General features: G+C 46.4%; 1 protein-coding gene across 9 annotated transcripts in view; it reads left to right on the forward strand.

The window, feature by feature from the left end:
- The window catches only part of AGBL1 (AGBL carboxypeptidase 1), a 371,201-nt gene that overhangs the window by 266,452 nt on the left and 84,152 nt on the right, over positions 1 to 20,597 (forward strand). Inside the window, exon 23 of one of the 9 annotated variants that reach the window (XM_053272299.1) lies at positions 19,673 to 19,768. The exons of the other annotated variants lie outside the window; for them this stretch is intronic. Coding sequence (XP_053128274.1) covers positions 19,673 to 19,700 — 28 coding nt within the window. The 3' untranslated portion in view covers positions 19,701 to 19,768. Of the gene's footprint in view, positions 1 to 19,672; positions 19,769 to 20,597 lie in introns of those variants that run through there. 9 annotated transcript variants of the gene reach the window in all.

A 20,597-nucleotide genomic window follows, 5' to 3' on the forward strand; every position in this document is an offset into this window, starting at 1 on the left:
CCTGTTGCCTTTTCCTTTTCCACCAGTCATGGCCAGTGATGTTCAGGTCATCATTAAACAGGCTACTATTCCAACATTAAGTTAGGGGTCCTCAGTCTTGGGCCCCTAGATGCTGTTGGACTACAACTCCCATCATCCCCATCCACAATGACTGAAAGGGTGATTGTGACTGGGGATGATGGGAGTTGTAGTCCAACATAATCAGGAGACCTAAGATTGAGGACCCACGCATTAAAAGAATGGGGATTTGGGGGTGTTTTATTTTTTGGCCAGATCCTGGCTTTGATCATAATGCATAATTCTGTAATCATAGCTTTTGTCTGAGCCCCTCAGTCATAATCTTCAGCTGCTTGTGTATTTAACCCACTGCTTCCAACCTGTCGGGGTTTCCTCCCCTCCTCCTTGAGACAGCGAGGTGTGCCCAGCCAGCTGGTAGAGTGCCGAGAGAAGCCGAAGGCTTCAGACGCCAGGAAAGCCCTGGCAATTACCACCCAGAAGGCAGAAAAGATCCAGAGAGACGTGCAACAGCTGCTGGGGGATGGGCAGGTGTTGCCCAAGAAGCAGCAGTTTGGTGGAGAAGGAATAGCCAGGATAGCAGCTCCACAGCTGCAAGCAGCTGGAGGAATGATAAGGCAGGGGGTGGAGTTGGGGAATCAGCCCTCTGTGAAGGCCATGTGTCTGGCCAGGGAAGACAGAGCTGCTTGAAAGCGGGGAGGAGTATCCAGGATGTGGGGCTTTATTTAAGGCAGAGCCTGCCGAGGATGAGCAGATCAGTCAGGAGGGGGTTTGTGGGCCTGACGGTCTCCCGGAGAGGAGCTCAGGCTTTTGACTCCCACTGATAGGTGACGGAGGGGAGTGAATAAACTTCCTTCCTTCCCCAACTCTGAGGCAGCGCCCGTGCCTATAATTCACGGTGAAAGAGCAGAAAGGGCACTTTGGAGACTCTCTCCTCCCAAAAGATAGACACAATCTGCCCCACAGATCTGATGATACTATTGACAAAGCTGGCTTCAGGCACTGACCTGCTAAACCCTGCTAACTGAGCAAAGAGGTACCTTTTAAAGTTGTGATTCTCTTTATATTTGGCTGGGGGAGAGCAACTGGCCCTCTCCAACCCCAGCACAGCATCCCTCTAGTGGCTGTTAGTGTTATGTTTCATTTTAGATTGTGAGCCCTTTGGAGAGAGGGGATTGTCTTATATTTCTGTGTAAACCACTTTGGAAACTTTTATTGAAAATCTGCATTAGTAGAAATAGTAGTACTTAGTGCAGTTATGGCTTTTGCTTTGGGAGCAGAAATTGACAGCTTTGTGCTATCCTGAAACAATAAGGATCCATCTACAGTCAACACCTAGAGAGGCAAACACTTTTTCCTACATTGTAGAAGAGAGCCAGCTGAAGTATTCCTTCAGGTACCAACACATAACAAAATAGTTTCAAAGACTGTACAACTTTACGTTCTGGTTTCTGTGCAATGAGTAATTTCCCAGACGTTGCCCCAAGTGGAAAGGGGTGGGGGGAATCCAGTGTGCACATGAGATTATAAACTATAATTACAGGCTCATAGTGTCTCCAGGAATGCATGAAACTAATGAGAAACTAATAACAAGATAAATCTGCTTTAGCATTCATATTCATTCAGAGAACCTCCTACAATTATTCTCCCAAGTTGCCCCCAGCAGTATCCAGGTGATTAATCTTTAATTTCTGGAGAACACACTGACCACCATTCAGGAAATGGTAATATATAATCCTCAGTGCAGGCTGTATACAGTTTGGAGATACTTCTAGGTTTAAACTCAGGGCTCTGATATTCTTACTGCTCTCTGCCAGTTATTCACTGGTGTAAATATTTGGACTGAAATCCAATAATTTGTTTTGGGATAGAAATTTCTCCTGAAATATGCAGATATTGTGAAAATATGTTCTCCTTTCTGGGTCCCATTTTTTTCTGGTTGCTTTGTCTGTCTCCTTCCTGGATTAGTCACATGGCAATTCCAGCCAATTAGGGATACTCATGTAGGAAATGTGATGATGTCACAATGCTCTGAAGCCAAACAGAATTAGCTGGACAGTGACAACACTGAAGGCAAATGAGGAGCATAGAAACATAGGAAGCTGCCTTATACCGAGTCAGACTAGCTTGGAATTGGTCCAGGCTTGGTCATCCAGCTTGGAATTGTCTACACTGACTGGCAGTGGCTCTCCAAGGTTTGAGGCAGGATCCCTGGAGATGCTGCCAGGAGATTGAACCTGAGACCTTTTGCATGCAAGTAGATGCTCTTCCACTGAGCTACAGCCCCATCCCCAAGGGGAATATCTGACAGCACTCACATGTAATCACCCATCCAAATGCAGACCAAGGTGGACCCTGCTTAGCCAAAAGCCAATTTATACTCACTACCACCAGACCTGCTTAATTGATTGCAATTGAGGGTAATTTAAACAAAGAAGTTAACATGTTTTCAAGGAATTCTGAAAAGCTGTTAGAAAGGAGAGGCTTCTTTGGCAGTGCCAAAAACCCTGCAAAATACTTAATCGTTGTAAGACTGCAGAGCAACAGTACACAATTCAGAATTAATTGCATTACAACATTAATGAGAGGGAGTGGGATGTGGTCTGCACAGATCAGGGCAGGATCCAGAGAACTGGGAGATTAGTTCCTGCACCTCCTATAAGCTTTGGTCTGGTGTTTCTTAAACATTCATCCTTCGTGCTGCCTAGAAAAAAAACTGTAGGGATTAGCAGTTTAAACATCCATTTCAATTCTCAGTTGTTGCAAAGTGTCTGAACTTGTGTACAAAATGTGAAACTAAAAGCAGTATTGGGTGAGCTCTTCACCCATGGTTTGATCTGAATTGGCTCAGAATTAGGGGAGCTGTTCCCTGAGCCAATCCAAATCATAGTATTCCTTGGGGAAACTACATTTCCCAGGAGCTACATAGCAGCAGACCATGTCAGAGCAGAGGATGAGATTCCCATTCCTTCTCAGTACAAATTTCAGTGACATCTCTAATAAGAAGCATCCCTTAGGTATTACAAATCCAAGGCCACTATGATCACTGGCTCTTATAAAACAGGTATAGAACTCTTGGGAAAGGATGAGTACCCACGGTCTGGCAGAAGCCAAATGTTGACTACCTGGTAATCTGATCCCATTAGCCAACTGCACTAGAGTCTCCCTTGACACGGCTAGATCAAGAAGAAGATGCTGTATTTGCAGGAATTCTTTTCCACAGTTCCTTTCTTAACTGTCTGTGGTCACTGAGGAACAATTGTAATAATAGGGATTCCAAGCTGTGCCTGACACCAAGGCATCTCTGCCAGTAAGTCAGCTTTGATACAACATTTTGGCCACCTTACTTTGCAAACCACTGGCAATTCTGTCCTCCGACATGGAACAGCTTGTGTGAACAGTTTATTTGTGAGAGTATGCTTGCCGAAATATTTGTTTTGTTTATGATTTTAACAATGTTTGCATTGCCCTTCAATCCAATTTCCAGGACTGTTCAAAGGAAAACCCAAAACAACACAATAAAAATCTCAACTTAAACATCCAAGATGTTCAATCAAAACAGTTAAGGCGCCATTCAAACAGCAAATAACCTAACACTAAAGATGTGGCAGGCTAAAGTTTTTGTAACAATTTAATTGAGAGAAAAACGGACACTCAAGGGGATGACATAATAAATGTAAATAAAGTTAAAAGTATCAATTGTCAGGATAAAGGGAGATTTTTTGTCTTTGTGTAATATTAGATCCTGGGGAAGTGAGGTGTCACCCTATGGTATTAATGTCCAGGAGATCCAAAAAAGACAAAAGGAATTATTTGTCTCCTCACATAATACACAAGTGACTTAAGGAATTCCTTGTCATGGATGCTAAATGTTGGGGAAAGAGAAGGCTCCTCCAAGGAAAAAGTTAAATTTAAGGAGGGATTTCAAGGTTCTTGCTAAGGAGAAACTGAAATTGCAAAAAAACCACCCAAGTCAGGGTTCTTCCCATGGAGAGATGTCAAAGATACGTGTTTCCTTTGGGAAGAGAGGAGAGCTGGTCTTGTGGTAGCAAGCATGACTTGTTGTCTTTGCAAAGCAGGGTCTACCCTGGTTGCATAGGAATGGGAGACTACATGCATGAGCACTGTAATAGATTCCCCTTAAGGGATAAAGTTGCTCTGGGAAGAGCAGAAGGTTCCAATTTCCCTCCCTGGCATCTTCAAGACAGGGCTGAGAGGGATTCCTGCCTGCAGCCTTGGAGAAGCCGCTGCCAGTCTGTGTAGGCAATACTAAGCTAGATGGACCAAGGGTCTGACTTGGTATATATGGCAGCTTCCTGTAATACTTCTATGTGTAAGATGCTGGAAAGAAGAACAGAGGGGGACTCTTGATAACAATCTGCCTTGGGGGCTACCTGGGAGCATCTGATCAGTTACAGACACAAAGTGGATGCTGGCCTAGATGAATCTTTGGTCTGACCCATCACTGCAATTCCTATATTCTTCTTATGGTGCTGCCCATTTGCATCCTGGTCTTATTATTGTCTTATACAGGCTGTGGTGATGGCCGTGAGCTTGGGTAGCTTTAAATGGGGCTTAGACCATTTTCCAAGCTATTGCCTGAGCCAACCCAAAACGCCAATCCGTGGAGAACAAGTCTATCAATGACTACTAGTCCTGATGGCGTCAGGCTACCTCCAGTTGGAAGGGATCAATGGCAGGAGAGGGGGCATGCCTTCATCTCCTGATTGTGTCGTTTCTCAAAGCAACCTGTGGGCTTCTGTGGGAGGCAGGGTGCTGGGCTAAATACCGTATTGACCCAAATAGAAGAAGACTCTGAGTTTGAGACAACCACCTTGAAAAGTAGAGAGGTTAAATGCGGGTTATACCTGCGTTTACTCGAAAGGGACAGTACTCTGAATTTAAGACGACCTCCTAAAAAAAAAAAAAAAAACACCCCTAGGGCAAAACTAGTCTTGGATTCGGGTAAATCTGGCAGGTCTTGGGCCTGATCCAGCAAGGCTCTTTTAATGGTCTAATCCTCTGTCCAAGAAGTGCTTTGTGTGTGGCAAGAACAGAGCGCCATGAATTCAGATGGGCTGTAATGACTTTGCAATGTCCGCCAAAGTCTGAAAGTTTGCAGAACTCCAGTGTGCCCGTGAATGTCCGCTGGCCCCAGCCTCGTCAGTATGTGTCTCCTCATGTTGATTATAAAGTCTCCATTTCACAAGATGTCAGGGTCTATTAGTCACCAAATTAAATTTGGGGGTAAGTAATAGCCAGGCGCTCCCAGGTACCTTTGTTCCACAAATAATGAAAAGCAGCCTGGAAATCAACTTACCTAGCCATTTATTCTGTGGATAAATGCAGGGAAATGCAATAATAGCCATAACTGAGATTTATATAGCTCCTTTCATCCCAAAGGATCCTGAGGGCTTTATTCATGGCAGCAGAAAGACATGAATGGCTGCTTGGAATGCTGTTCTGCTGGGATGGAAGGCGGCAATGGCTTCGCGTCTGTCATAAAGACACTGCATTTCTTAATGAGGGGAGGAGAAGAATGAATTGCCCTGGCTTGGCTGTTACATCTGGGACTTTTTAGACTGCAGTCAGGATTAAGCGCTTTGAAATGAATGGTGCCCAGATATTAGAGCAGAAGTGGGCAAACTTGGCCCTCCCACTGTTGTTGAACTACAATTTATAAATCATGGCTAGGGATGATGGGAGTCGTAGCTCAACAACAGCTGGACGGCCAAGTTTGCCCACCCCTAGACTAGAGGCTGATACGTCACGATCGAGGCCTGGGACCTAGGTTTGTGAGGGTGTCCGCACAAGCCATGAGCAGCACCCTCTAGGTAGCACAGGGCTCTGGACCAGGAGAATCAGGCAAACAGCCAAATACTAGGGGTGAGAGATAAGGTGAGAGTCACGCTATGGGGTCAGAAACTGAGTGGAGACCAACCAGGATCAGGCAAGAAGCCAGAGGTGGCGAAGAGAGTCAAGAGTCGAGCCAATCTGAAACCAGCCAGTCAACAAGCTCTAAAGGTCAGGAACATAGCAAAGAGTCAGGCCATCCAGATGAATCAAGAACCAGCAGTTAAGCAACAAGAGGTCAGGACCATCTGGACCATCTAGAATATCTAGAAAGAGCATCTGCTTTGCATACAGCAAGTTCCACATTCAGTCTCTGACAGCAGGTAGGGCTGGGAAAGACTCCTTCCTGAAGCCTTGGAGAAGCTGCTGCCGGTCAGTGTTGACAATATTGACCTAGATGGACCAGAAGGCAGCTTCCTATGCAACAGATATAAGATTCAAAAAGTCAGATCAGGAGAAGCAGACACAATGCACCAGAACTAGACCTTGAAAGTGAAGCGAGGCGTGCTTCAGGCAGAAAGCTCCTTATATCCTTCCTGTTAGAAGGTTGGCCAATGAGAAACGTAAGAGGCAGGGACAGCCCAGGGCCTGGAAATTCAAAACTTGCAGTGTAGCAGGTTGCCACCAGGGGCAGTGGTTAGCAAAGTCTTAGTCTCTGCTAAGTGGGTGCACTTGGGTCTCAAGAGCCCTCTTCAGGCAGAGATGGGTATATCAGCTATATATAGGATATATCCAGAGGTTTTGCTATAATTGAGCAGATGGGTTCAAAGAACCAGGCCCCCCAACTCCTGAGGGGCCCCCAGCTCCATCTATCCCTATTATCTTCATTATCTCCATTACTCTGAGGGGCCACTGGGGAGAGGGGTGAACACGGGTCCCCTCTCCCCTAGCTACATCCCTGGGTATATCAGCTGTTTGGACTAGCAGGCAATATGGGTTTCTGGAGGGTCGGTGATCAGCTTAAAAGCATGATGCCTTCTCCATTTAGACTGGCCAGGCAGTGTATCCATGCATGCTGCTGCAGCTGACCCATCGCCAACTCCATGCCTCATCCTGGCAGGGGTGTGTGTGTGTGTGTGTGTGTGTATGTGTGTGTGTGTAAATCTGACCCCACTAGCAACTGTGTGGGGCAACATACATCCTTTAGGTGTGTCATATAGCCCCAGGGCTCTGCTGCCGATTCCTGCTCCTGAAGCCTTTCGCCATCAATCCTACACCCTTACAATGGAGAGCCTGCCTCTTTCCAGCAGTTCCAAGAGGCATCTTATATATTATATCCCTACCCCATTCCCCGTGTTCTGACAGGGCAGCAAATTAAGAGGTGCTGGCAGCTGAGGTGCTCGCTGAGCTGGCAGAAATATCTCCCTTCTGATGACCTTCATGGTTATGGCACAGGTTGAGGATCATCACCGCAGCACAGATAAATCAGGGGGCTTTTGTTAGGGAGCCTGGGTCATAAAATAATTGTCGAGGACAAGGACATCAATCTTCAAAGTCAAGCAGCAACTCTTGTTCAGCTTGGAGACCAAGGTTAGGTTTGACCGGGGCAAGAGCCAACAGACCCCACCACCAGGAAAAGAGGGTTGGCCAGAGGCAGTTTGCAAATCTTTTCGCTCCCAAGCCCCATAGACGTTTCTCAGGGTTTCACCTGAAGGACCCTTCAAAGTCACCTTGAACTTCACTTTCAGCTGAATTTGACTTCAGCTCTCATAGGCCTCCAGGAGCTACAGCCAGGGATGGGACCAGAGCCTCATGGTAGAGCATCTGCTTTGGATGCAGAAGGTCCCAGGTTCAATCCCTGGGAAAGACTCCTGGGCTGGGAAAGATTCCTTCCTGAATTCCTTCCTTCCTGATCTGCTGCTAGTCAGGGTAGACAATCATGCTGGTAGATGAATCAATGGCCGGACTCAGTATAAGGTAGCTTCCTATGCCACATAAGGGAATTTGGCCATAGCTCTGTGGTAGAGCGTCAGCTTTGCATGCAGAAGGTCCCAGGTTCAGTCCCTGGAAGAATCTCCAGGTAGGGCTGAGAGACTCCTTTCTGAAAACACATATAGCCACTGCCAATGAGAGTAGACTATACTGAACTAGATGGCTCACAGTCCAGTCTAGTATAAGGCAGTTTCCAATGTTCTGTCAGGGATGCTGTAGCAGGTTCCTGAATTGAGCAGGGCTTTGGACTAGAAGGCCGTCAAATTTAGTTCTAAAATTCAATGATTTTTCCCTCTAGCATCATATTCCTGCTATTGTACCACTGTTCTGTGCTTTCGGTTTTACAGCTTATTTGTGGTCCTTTCAATAACTGGCCAGCAGAGGGCGCTGTCCATTTCAGCCAAGTGGCCTTGTGGACCACCCTTTCTTCTACTCATCTCTGGTTTGAAACTTTAAGTAATATGTTTTTCAGAAACCTCATGATCAAACACTCCACCGGATGAACGTGAAGAAAGTAGAAAAGGCAGGTCAAGGCTGTGTCTTACCTTTCCTTTCATTAAAATGAAAGTAGTAATTTTGTCAGTGCCATAGTTCCAGTTCAGAAGAACATATTAATATACATGAAAAATAACCTTAAGTGCATTATTTAAAGAAGGGCTCTGCTGGATCAGACAAAGGATTCATTCATCCTGTTTCAAACAGTGGCCAACCAGAAGCCCCCAGGGAAGCCTCCAAATGTAGCTTAGCAGAGATGGGGCCATCACTCAGTGGTGGAACATCTGCTGTGCATGCCGAAGGTCCCAAGTTCAACCCCTGGCGGCATCTCCAGGTAGGGCTAGGAGAGAATCTTGTCTGAAGCCTTGGAGAAGCTGCCGCCAGTCTGTGTAGACAATACTGAGCTCAATGGACCAGTGGACTGACCCAGTAGCAGATGGCTTCGTATGAAGGCAACGGGTCTCCCCAGGTATTTGCTACAGTCCTTGTGGTTGCTAGCAGGTCAATCTGCAGCACTGATTGAAACATTTATCCCCTTTATGTCCCACTTTTCCATCATGGACATCAAGGTGGCATACATGACCTTCCCAGATGGCCTCCCACCCCAGGCACTGATCAGAAACAGACCTGCTTAGTTTTGTCAGATACCTTCAGATCATGTTCTGAGCAGTGTTCCCTGTAACAGGGATTCCCAGATGTTGTTGACCACAGCTCCCATAAACCCCAGGCAAAGACCATTGCCGCTGGGGATGCTAGGAGTGGTAGTCAACAGCATCTGGGAATCGCTGTTAGAGGGAACTCTGGTTCTGAGGCGAACAAAGCAAGCCATATGGTGATGGGGCCATGGCTCAGTGGAAGAGCATCTGCTTTGCATGCAGAAGACCCCAGGTTCAATCTCTGGCAGCCTCTCCCAGTAGGGCTGGGAAGGATCCCTGCCCAAATCCTTGGAGAGCCACTGCCAGTCAGTGTGGATAATAAGAACACAAGAGCAGCCCTGCTGGATCAGGCTCAAGGTCCAGCATCCCGTTTCACACAGTGGTTCACCAGATGCCTCCAAGAAGCCCACAGGCAGGGGGTGAGGGCTCACCCCCCGTCTCCTGCTGTTACTCCCCTTCTACCAGTTTTTAGTGGCATCTCACCTCCGAGGCTGGAGGTGGCCTATAGCCACCAGACTACTAGCCCTTGATAGCCCTGTCCTCCATGACTTTGTCTAAGCCCCTTTTAACGTTGAGCTAGATGGACCGGTGGTCTCTGAACAGAACCACTACAAATACATGGAGCCTGAGGTTGTAGCTTGGTGGAAGCCCGCCTGCTTTGCATGCAGAAGGTCTCAGGTCCAATCCCTGGCGGCATCTCCAGGTAAGCCTGGGAAAGGCCCCTGCCTGGAATTCTGGAGAGGTGCTGCCCCCTGCAACCCAAGTCTTCATCATATGCATTTCCTTTAGCACCTAAGCACCATGGCTTGGAAACCTGAGCCAGCGCTCGCTCTGAAATACAGTACGACTGGTATTTATTGAGATCACAGGTGTCGGCAAAGTTGTCGATCAATATTTCTTATTGAGCCAGCAGTCACGCACGTGGTGTCCTCGATGCTTAGGTGTAATGATGCAGTTACTGTAACTATAAATCTAGTCCATGGTTTACACAGGGCCTATGGTATTTGATTTCATTTCAATCAATGTTTGTAATCTCTGCCTCGCCAGGGTGTCTCTTTTACATTCCAGAAGGCTCACCAGGACTGGCATTGGCGGTCCGTGTGCTGCATGAAGGAGTGGCGGAGCAAAGCAGAGTGTGCCTTGAAATGAGTTCTAATCAGACCCTAGTTTTAGAAAGGAACACAGGAAGCTGCCGAATACTGAGTCAGACCCTTGGTCCATCTAGCTCAGCATTGTCTACACGGATCGGCAGCGGCTTCTCCAAGTTTGCAGGCAGGGGTCTCTCTCAGTCCTATCTTGGAGATGCTGCCAGGGAGGGAACCTGGTTTTGTGGCAGCAAACATGACTTATCCCTTAGCTAAGCAGGGTCTGCCCTGGTTGCATTTGAATGGGAGACCTGATGTGTGAGCACTGTAAGATATTCTCCTTGGGGGATGGAGCTGCTCTGGGAAGAGCAGAAGGTTCCAAGTTCCCTCCCTGGCAGGATCTCCAAGATAGGGCTGAGAGAGATTCCTGTCTACAAGTTTGGAGAAGTCGCTGCCAGTCTGTGAAGACTATACTGAGCTAGATAGACCAATGGTCTGACTCAGTATATGGCAGTTTCCTATGTTCCTCACCTCCTTACTGCTGTGCTAGTTTTATCAAAGGTTTTACTTGTTGTGCTGAGAAACATGAAACCGTGCTGGAACCAACGGGTTGAAATTCCAAGAAAGCAGATTTATTGATTATTTATTTATTTATATGTTGCATTGTATACCACTTTTCTGTCTTGACCAAGGTGCACAAAGCAGTTTACAATATTAACAACAAACAAACAAGTTACATAATATCATCGATGGCCTTTTCATGAGCCGGGGTGTTTCCTTGCTTGCCTTCCTCTCAGGGTACGCAGGTCTTTCAGTACCCCTGGGAAGGCAGGGGAGAGGCTGACAGGCCGGTGCTGGTCTTTATGGGAGCCAGTATTATGCACTTTCCTGCCCAGATGTAGATCAGACATTAGGAGGAGTTTCCTAATGTTAAGAGCTGCTTGACAGTGAAACCGGCCACATTCACACGGAACAATGGAACTACAGGTCCAGTGAGCCTGCGGTTCCGCTCCCCAACCACCCCGCTCTCCTGTCTGCATTCGGACGAAATGGAGAGCGTCCTCTGTGCAGTCAGGGATACTGCAGAGAGGAGGGGGACCTGGCTGCTGTCGCAGATTCCTGTTCTAGGGAAGGGTTGGGCTAGAAGACCTCTAAGGGTCCTCTCAGCTCTCTAATATTTGATGACTCTCTGACAGTCTGTCATCTGAGCTCGTACAGTCCAGGCAGGTTTGCTTCCTCATTTGATGTTTATGAGAAATGGGTCTTCAGTGGAACAGAGACCGGATTAAATCATGTTGTGTGCAAAACTTGATTCTTGGTGGAAAATGGAGCCAATCGTGGCATCAGAATTTCATCAGTATTTTGCCAATGCAGGAAACAAGAACTGGATGTTTATGAACAGCAGCCTGTGAAAATTGGCAGATGCCTTTTTAAAAAATGTGCAGCAATTCCTGTATCTGTTTTCCCCTTACACATTCACCCATTCATATTACTCGCACACGTTTCATTCATGCAACCCCCCTCATTTATTCACAGACAGTCACGCACTACTCTGTCTAACACTTGACTACTCATAGTGCAGCTTCCATCCTTCTCTGTACCTTCTCCTACCCACAGTCCCATCTGTTCTGAGGACTTATATGCTGACAGGTTTTATTTGCCAAATTCTAGCAACCGGAGTATTTCTTCTAATGCTGGGTGGGAAGTTCTCATTTTTGCTTCAGACTTGGGATGTGGGAAGGAGTAAAAGAGAGGGCCAAAACTGTGTTCCCTCTAACAGGGATTTCCATATGTTGTCAACTACAACTCCCATAATCCCCAGCCAAAGGCCATTGCAGCTGCAGATGATGGGAGTTGTAGTTAACAGCAACTGGGAATCTCCGTTACAGGGAGCACTGGATGAGAGGAGAGCAGAGAACTAGTCTTATGGTTTTGGGTACGACTGGCCCCCTTTGCTAAGCAGGGTCCACTCTGGTTTGCATTTTGATGAGTGATTACATGTGAGTGCTGTGAGATGGGGGCATAGCACATAGAAATCTGTTTTGTATGCATGCAGACCTAGGTTCAATCCCTGGCTATCTCCAGATAGGGCTCGGAGAGAAATCTGCCTGAAACCTTGGAGAAGCCACTGCCAGTCAGCATAGACAATACTGTGCTGGGTAGACCAATGGTCTGACTCAGTATATGGCAGCTCCCTATGTTCCAAGGACATAGGATCACTAGCCTTGGGCTTGATATCTTGGTGCAATCTTGGCTTCAGTATAAAGCAGCTTCCTATGTAACTTGTGGGGATGTGGCCATAGCTTAGTGGTAGATCTCCTGCTTTGCATGCAGAAGGACCCAAATTCAATACCTGGCAGCATCTCCAGGTGGGGCTGGGAAAGACTCCTGCCTGAAATCTTGGAGAGCTGCTGCCAGTCAGTATAGACAATACTGAGATGGAGGGACCAAGGGTCTGACTCGGTGGAAGGCCGCTTCCTATGTCCCTATGTCAGCTCTGGCAAATACAGCGTTTTGTCACCTTGATCTCCTAGCCCCGGGTCTTCAGCCTGTGCCTGAGTTGGCCAACCTGATGTTTCCTCTGTCCAGTGTGAGTCACTGATCTCTTGAGCGATGGAGAAAGGTCTCCCTGATCTTCCTCCCATTAACACCATTACCAGATCTTAGTCTATAGTAGTCTCAGGCCCTATACAGACGCAACACTATTATTAGTGGAACACTTTATGACCATTTATTGCAAGATGCCCTTTTCATTTCAAAGCTGCTAATGGGTTGAGTGCGTCCATGGAAGATGTGTGAAAAACTGGGTGCTGGCTGATGACCTTTCCTGGTTTTGTTCAAATACCTCTCCTCCCTCCTCTCCTCCACTCTAAGGTCTCATTTGGCTCCGAGCTGGAGAGGACGAGAGTGAAGGCTAGCCTCTGTAATTTGTCTCAAATGCTCTCCATTTCACAGTGACAGCATGGGAGTTTGCATCATCAGTATATTTGTCTTTCTGGGGATAAAGGGGCAGGCAAACAAAATGTTCCCACAAAATAACAGTGGTTGGTGGGGCTGGCATCTGCCATGTTGAAAATGATTGGGCGGACAATAGGGGAAATGGAAAAGAAGAGAGTAGGAGGTGGAAGATGGAGGAGGATTGCTGGTCTCGTGGTAGCAGGCATCAATTGTGCCCTTGGCTAAGCAGGGTCTGCCCTGGTAGCCTATGAATGGGAGACTACATGTGTGAGCACTGTTAGATATTCCTCTAAGGGGATGGGGCTGCAGCTCAATGGAAGAGCACCAGCATGCTTGCAAGCAGAAGGTTCCAAGTTTCCTCCCTGGCAGCATCTCCAAGAGAGGGCTGAGACAATCTCCTGCCTGCAACCTTGGAGAAGCTGCTGCCAGTCGGTGTAGACAATACTAAGCTAAATGGACCAATGGTCTGAACCAGTATGTGGCAGCTTCCTATATTCCTAAACTGGTGACCTCTTGGGGGAACGTTTCTCTTGCTACAGAGATGGGCTCAGTCAATTTTTTTGTGTGGGGGGAGGGCAGACCCAACTGAGAAAAAAAAAAGTCTTTGGTTTCCTAACTAGCCTTCTTGAACACCTTTAAGGACAGGATTCCTCTCAGGGGGGCTGCTTGGCAGCTGAGCATCTCCCTCTCTCCCACAGTAATGTATAGAAAAATAAAATGCATGTCTGCCGGGGCAGGATTGATGAGCATGGGACCATTGTTCATTGGGAGAGCATCTGCTTTGCATGCAGAAGGCCCCTGGTTGAGTCCCTGCTAAGGCCTTGAAAGACTCCTGCCCGAAATTCTGGATTACCACTGCAGTCAGCATAGAGAAGACGGAGCTACAAGGTCTCACTCCCTGTGTTCCTATGCACAGTGTATAAGGTCGCTCCCTGTGTTCCTATGCACAGTGTCAGGAGCTGTGTGGGGATAGTCTGAACGGCTTCATTCAGGTCAACTCATCAGTCCAAATTACTGATGTTCATTGCTTCCTAGAGAAGCAATGTTAATGGTAATACGGGGGGCGGGGGGCATTTTCTAACTACCTTCGTATTTCTTGGAAATAGACTCTGCTAAGCACTCTGCCAACAAATTCCTTGGAATTCGTCTTGCTGACAACTCCCTCCTTCATAAGGTGGAGGAAAGCACGTGGGTTTCTGAGTTATCAATGTCTTGATGCTAGTCAGTAGAGAAAGGTTTGTCAGTGGGCTTGAAGTAATGGGGTCTTGCAAGGCTCTGTCCTGGATCTATTGCTCGTCCAACCTTTTTATCAATCAAGGCATGGTGGACTTGTGCAGGCCTCAAAACTGGGAGGGATAGTTAACTCCTTGGGAGACAGGAATGCAATTCTAAATGACCATGATCCAATGAAGAACTGGGCTGAAACTAATTCCAAACTATGTGATTCTGAGGTCCCAAACATCAGGCAGGAGTTCCACCACACACAGGGCACTGATCTGGAAAGGGAAACTGATATGGTGATAGAGATGAGATTCCTAGATATTGGAAGAGGTAAAGTTCTCAAGTGGTGGCTACAAAACTAGTCATTCCACCCTCCCCAGAGTGATGCCCATGGAAACTACATGCCATAATTCCCCAGAAGCCAGCTCACTAGTTCTCAGGACAGCTTACTGGTTCTTCATACTGACTATGGCCACATTTGCACATAACAGGGGACCAAAGCTGCAGGGACCTGTGATTTCCTTACCGTTACATCCGAACATGTGCAACTCTGGTCCTGTCTGGAGCATGACCTGAGGTCGTACTCAGGAGATGCCAATTTGAACCCCCGATTTAGAGTGAGTTTCACTGCTCCAAACTGAGGGTCCAAGAAGCCTCCATTCTGTCCAAATGCAGGTTGCATTCAGCCAGACTGGTGTTGAGGGATGAAGCAACTCCCTCTCTCCCTCCCTGATTGGCTGTGCGGGCTGTCCTTCAAGCAAGAAGGAAGCCTGCACAGCCAGCTCCCCCGCCTCTCTGCAGTCTCACTGACTGCAGAGAGGATGCTCTCCAGTACGTCCAAATTTGGACCGGAGAATGGGGGAGTGGGGGTGCAGAACTTCAGGTCATTTGGACCCGCGGTTCCACATTACATGCGAATGTGGCTTATGTTTATAAGCAATGCTATTAACCCGTGTACTAGGGAAGCCTGTCAAAGACATACATCCTTTTGTTTTAAATAAAGGAATGCCGGTTTGATTTATGTTGGTAAGACTGGATCTCAGGTAACCAAAGCGGGGAAAGACCTCTTTCTTCTGAGACATTAGCTGCTGCTAGTCAGAGTTGATAATACTGAACTGGATGCATCTGTAGTCTGACTCACAAGAAGACAGCACCATCATAAACATGGATTTGTAACAGCTAACATTTCACTCAGAGCTGCTGCTAGTTAGAGTTGACAGTCCTTAGTGGGATGACCAAACGTGTGACTCAGTAGAAGGCAGCTCCAATCTAAGGATGGATTTGTTAACAGATAATATTTTACTCAAAGGTGCTGCTAGTCAAAGTTGACAATCCTGATTTGGATGGTCCAACAGGGTGTGACTGAGTAGAAAGCAGCTTCAACATAAACATGGATTTGTAACAGATAACATTTCACTCAGAGCTGTTATCTGAAAGATGACAGATAAGACATGCTTCTCAGAAACTCTTCTTTTCAAAAACTGTTGCCTTTCCTGATAACTTTTTGCTAGTTCTATTGGCAGCTGAAAGCATCCTTCTCAGTCACAATGGCATATCACGGTTATTGTGTCTTGAAATCATGTCCTAACCAGCAACAGGCACCCCTGCATGAAGGCAGCTATTTTTATGCAGACAGAAATAGCAGACAGCTCCCATTAGCAGGAGGAATGTGGGATATCGTCTGAGCTGGCGAAAAACCGTCATCTCTTTTGGTGTCGTAATGAGCATGCCATTGCGCTAGACCTCGTCCGATGCTTTCTGTTCTTCTCAGATATGTGTAGATGTTTAGAAGTTAGCCCTCATTTACAAAACAATAACTAAATTTAGGAGGACAAAAGAACCTTTTAAAAAGTAAGGGCAATTAAATATTTCCCCATCATTTCCCCTTTGTTAGGAAAAATGAGACACGGAGAGAAAAGTCTGTTGGGCTGCTAAATTGTTGATGGCTAATAAAACTCCAGGCATGGTATGCTGGGATTTCCCCCCCATAAATCAGTGGTGAAGAGAATTAGATGGCAAGAGATGGAAGGACGGTGTTTAATCAGCAGTTGTAGGAAATCATTAGGTGCCCACACCCTCGTTCTGCTGCTGGCTCATTCGTCATTCCCAGTCACTGCTTTTGCCACTAGACTATTAACATTTTTCAATGACTTCTAAATGTAGAAAGAGAGAGGGGGAGGGAAAGAAAGAACCGAGAGAGAGAGAAAAAGAAAGAGAAAAAGAGAGAGAGAAAGAGAAAGAATGGAAAGAGAGGGGGGGGGAGAGAGAGAGAACAAAGAGAGAAAACCAAAAGAAAGAGAAAAAGAGAGAGAGAAAGAGAAGGAAGAGAAAGAGAGAGAATGAGAACGAACTGCCTGCACACATGAGAGAGAGAGAAAGAACCAAGAGAGAAAGAGAGAGAGAGAGAGAGAGAGAGAACTGAAAGATTGTGTGTGTGAGAGAGAATTGCCTGTATGCATGAGAGAAAGAACCTAGAGACAGAAAGAATGAAGTAAAAAGAACCAAAAAGAGAGAAAGAGTTTGTGAGAGAGAACTGCCTGCACGCATGAGAGAGAAAGAACCAAAAAAAGAAAAAGAAAGAAAGAAAGAAAGACTCAGAATGGTCAAAGCACTGGTGGATGCTGCAGAAATACAAAGGTGACCCATTTCTCTCTCCTTTCACCTCTCTCTTTCTCACTTCTCTTTGCAACAAAAATGAGCTTAGATAAGAGACAGAAGTAAGTTTTGCAGCATGCAAGCAAACTACTTGCACAGTATCTCGTTCCTTAAAAAAGGTCTGCCTGTATATGTCCCTCTCTTTCTCAACTTCTCATTGAAGAAAAACTTACTTAGGTAGGAGGGTAGAAATTTGACCAATAGTCCAGAAAGCCATTACTCCTCAGAGCCAAACGCTCATGCGTTATTGTTATTATTTGGAAATTAATAGCCCAGTGATTTTTCAGATTGCTTCATAAATCCCTCGTTGCCCTCGGTGTGTGAATTGCTGTTGTCATCTAACTTCAGCATGTAGGACTGCAAAGCAGTGAGAGTTTTTCACCTCCGTGGCAAAATATACTCAAAACGATGAGGTGTGACTCCAGAAAGATACACGGTCATTAATCTGAGGAGGTGCAAACAGTGCTTCCTCCAGATCAGACTGTTTTGTAAACTACACATAATCCTTGACTCAACTGTATTATATTATCTATACAGCTTAGATAATAAGCTTCTTGTTCCCAGTGTTTCTGCATTATTCCAAAGATTCCTCAAGACCTATCTCACAATAATATGGGCTGTGGAGAGGTGTTCTTGGCCTCCGAACTGCCCACTATCAAGATGTAGAGAAATTTCTCCAAAATGGAGCCATTCGTTCCAAATTTTAGGGTGTTCAGAGTTCCCCCAGGGAGAAAATGGAAGTATCTCAAAATATATTGGTTCCTCTCAAAAAGACATTTTGAAGAATTCAGGAGGGGGTTTGAGTTGGGGGATCAGCATGGGGCAAAGTGTTATACTCTTACCCCCACACCGTGGCCTAAGTCAAAACCAGCTGCTTCCCAGCTTTGTGAGAAATCAAAAGGTGTTGCAAGTTCCAATCAGGTCATGTCAAGTTTGGCCCTTAATTTGAACCAAGGTATCTTTTGGTGACAACATAAGACTTTGGCATGGGTAACGATTTACTGACTGGGGGTGAGTTAAAAGTGATTTATGCAGTAGGTTTTTCTTCTTTAAAGTGCACATGTGTATATGGCCCTCATTTGCACTTAACAAGGAACCATGGGTCCAATCAACCCACAGTTCCGCTACCTACCCCTACCCCTGCTCTTCTGTCCACATTCAGACAAAACAGAGAGTGGGCTCTCTGCAGTCAGGGAAAAGGGGAGACTGGCTGTGTGGGCTTCGCTCTTGCTTGAAGGGCAGCCTGCACAGCCAATCACGTCCAGAGAGAGGGAGGAGCTTCCTCCCTCAACTCCGGTTAGAGCGAATGCAGCCTCCAGTGCTACATTCAGACGTTATGCCCTGGCACTCCAACCCCTCTTATGAAGAATGAAACTCACCACAAACTGAGGGTTCAAATTGGAGTTTGCGGAGCACAATCTCTGATCACTTTACAGACGTAACTGGAGTTGCATGCATTCAGACATAACAGTTTCTCAACTTCTGGCCCCTGCAACTCTAGTTCCACGTTATGTGCGAATGTGGCCTGTATTTTAAGAGTGTGGCTAATATATACAGTTTACATATGTTTTATACATTAAGTTGCAATCTCGCCAAGACTCAAATACATTCTGATATCTATCTCTGGTTAATAAATAGGGAAACTGATGGGAACTTCAGTTTTAGCTCTTACCGGCCTGCAGTTGCTTCTCAAGAGTTCTCATTATTTTTGCTACATAAACTGCTGTGAGAACTTGTTGAAGAGCAGTGTAATAATAACATCCTGACTAACGATGCACACATGGAATGAACAAGGTTATGCTTGCATAAGAAGACTGTGGAGTTGCACTAAAGTTATGGTGCTCTGTGACGATGCATAACCACTAGTGCAAAGGTAGGCAACCTTGACTCTTCTGTTAGGAACATGGGAAGCTGCCCCATACTGAGTCAGACCATAGGTCCATCTAGCTCAGTATTGTCTACACAGACTGATAGCGGCTTCCCCAAGGTTGCAGGCAGGAATCTCTCTCAGCTCTATCTTGGAGATGATGCCAGGGAGGGAACTTGGAACCTTCTGGTCCTCTTCCCAGAGCAGCTCCTTCCCTTAAGGGGAATCTCTTCCAGTGCTCACACATCAAGTCTCCCATTCATATGCAACCAGGGTGGACCCTGCTTAGCTAAGGGGACAAGTTATGCTTGCTACCACAAGACTAGTTCTCCTCTAAACAACAGCTCTCCTGTTGTTGTTGTTGTTGTACTACAATTCCCATCATCCCCAGCCACAAAACCATCAAGGTACCCAGTCCAGTTTGGAAATCTAGGAGACCTAGTCTTGTGGTAGCCAGCACAAATTGGCCCCTTTGCTAAGCAGGATCTGCCTTGATTTCTATTTGGCTGGGATACTACATGTGTGAGCTCTGTAAGATATTCCCCTCGGGATGAGGCCATAACTAAATGGAAAAACATCTGCATCTTGCATGCAGAAGGCCCCAGGTTCAGTCCCGGGCAGCATCTCTAGGTAGGCCTGAGAGAGACTCCTGCCTGAAACCTTGGAGAGCCTCTGCCAGTCAGTGCAGAGTCACAATATTGAGCTAGATCCATGTTCCTGTGCATGGCAATCCATAAGATGTCCAGCAAGTTTAACTAGTTATTAGAAGCTGTTTTCAGAGTAAATTCCTGATGGGTCTGTCCCTCAGTACACAGCAATACAATGCTGTAGTCCCCATAGGTAGCCAGGGGAGGAGTCCAATTTCGGAGGGATCTAGTGGATAGTTATTTTCATTTAAACAGGCCTTTGCCACCAAATGAGTTCTGTTTCCACAGTGTGCATCCCTGGCCTAGCTTTCCATGAGGACTGCACTGCACACTCAGACTTTGTGACCACAAAAGTTCAAGCAATTTGGATTTCCTGCATTCAGGTAATTGGAGTTGTACCATACAAAATTTCTCAGACGAACGCAATAGGGGTTATTTAGCTGGGCAGATGTAGTTACCATGGAGATAATTATTGTGGAGATCTTTGACATTTGTGCATGTGGACAAATATTTGCAAATGGATGCCAGTGTGGTGTCAAAAATGCCATTACTGCATGAGTTGAGTGGGAGTTATTTTGTCAGTTCTGTGGAGTTTCATGGCTTCAGCTGAGTTCCTGCTTTCGTTTCCTCATGCCCAATCACGATATCTTGTGCCACCAGCTGGAAATGAGTGGCCAGTAGGGGGTTCCTTGAAGACAAAGGGGTGGGATACATAGACAGGAATAGGGAAATGCTAAACTCATTGGCTTCATTAACCACTGAAGGAGGGGCCAGAGCTGAATGGTGCAGCACATGCAGGAGGTCCTGGGTTCATTTCCTGACATCTCCAAGTAGGGCTAGGAAAGGCCCTTATTTGAAACCTTGGAGACCCTCTGCCAGTCAGTGTACCTTTGGATCTAGACCAGGGCTGCTCAAATTTGGCCCTCCTGCAGATGTTGGCCTACAATTCCCATAATTCCTGGCTATTGACTGCTATGGGAGCTGTAGTCCAAAAACAGCTTGAGGGCTAAAGTTGAGCAGACCTGATCTAGATTGATGAATGGTCCGACGTAGTGTAAGGCCACTTCATATGTTTCTAGCCCTTTTCCCCAACATGTTGATGGGATTTGCACAAAGTGGATGTGCACAAAGGGATGTGCACAAAGTGTTTTGTGCATAACTGGGGGTGCGTGGGAGGGGGGAAGCAGGTGCTTTAAATGGAGGGAGGCAGGCC

The sequence above is a fragment of the Hemicordylus capensis genome, chromosome 10, assembly GCF_027244095.1.
Source record: "Hemicordylus capensis ecotype Gifberg chromosome 10, rHemCap1.1.pri, whole genome shotgun sequence".
In the NCBI taxonomy this organism is placed as follows: Eukaryota; Metazoa; Chordata; class Lepidosauria; order Squamata; family Cordylidae; genus Hemicordylus; species Hemicordylus capensis.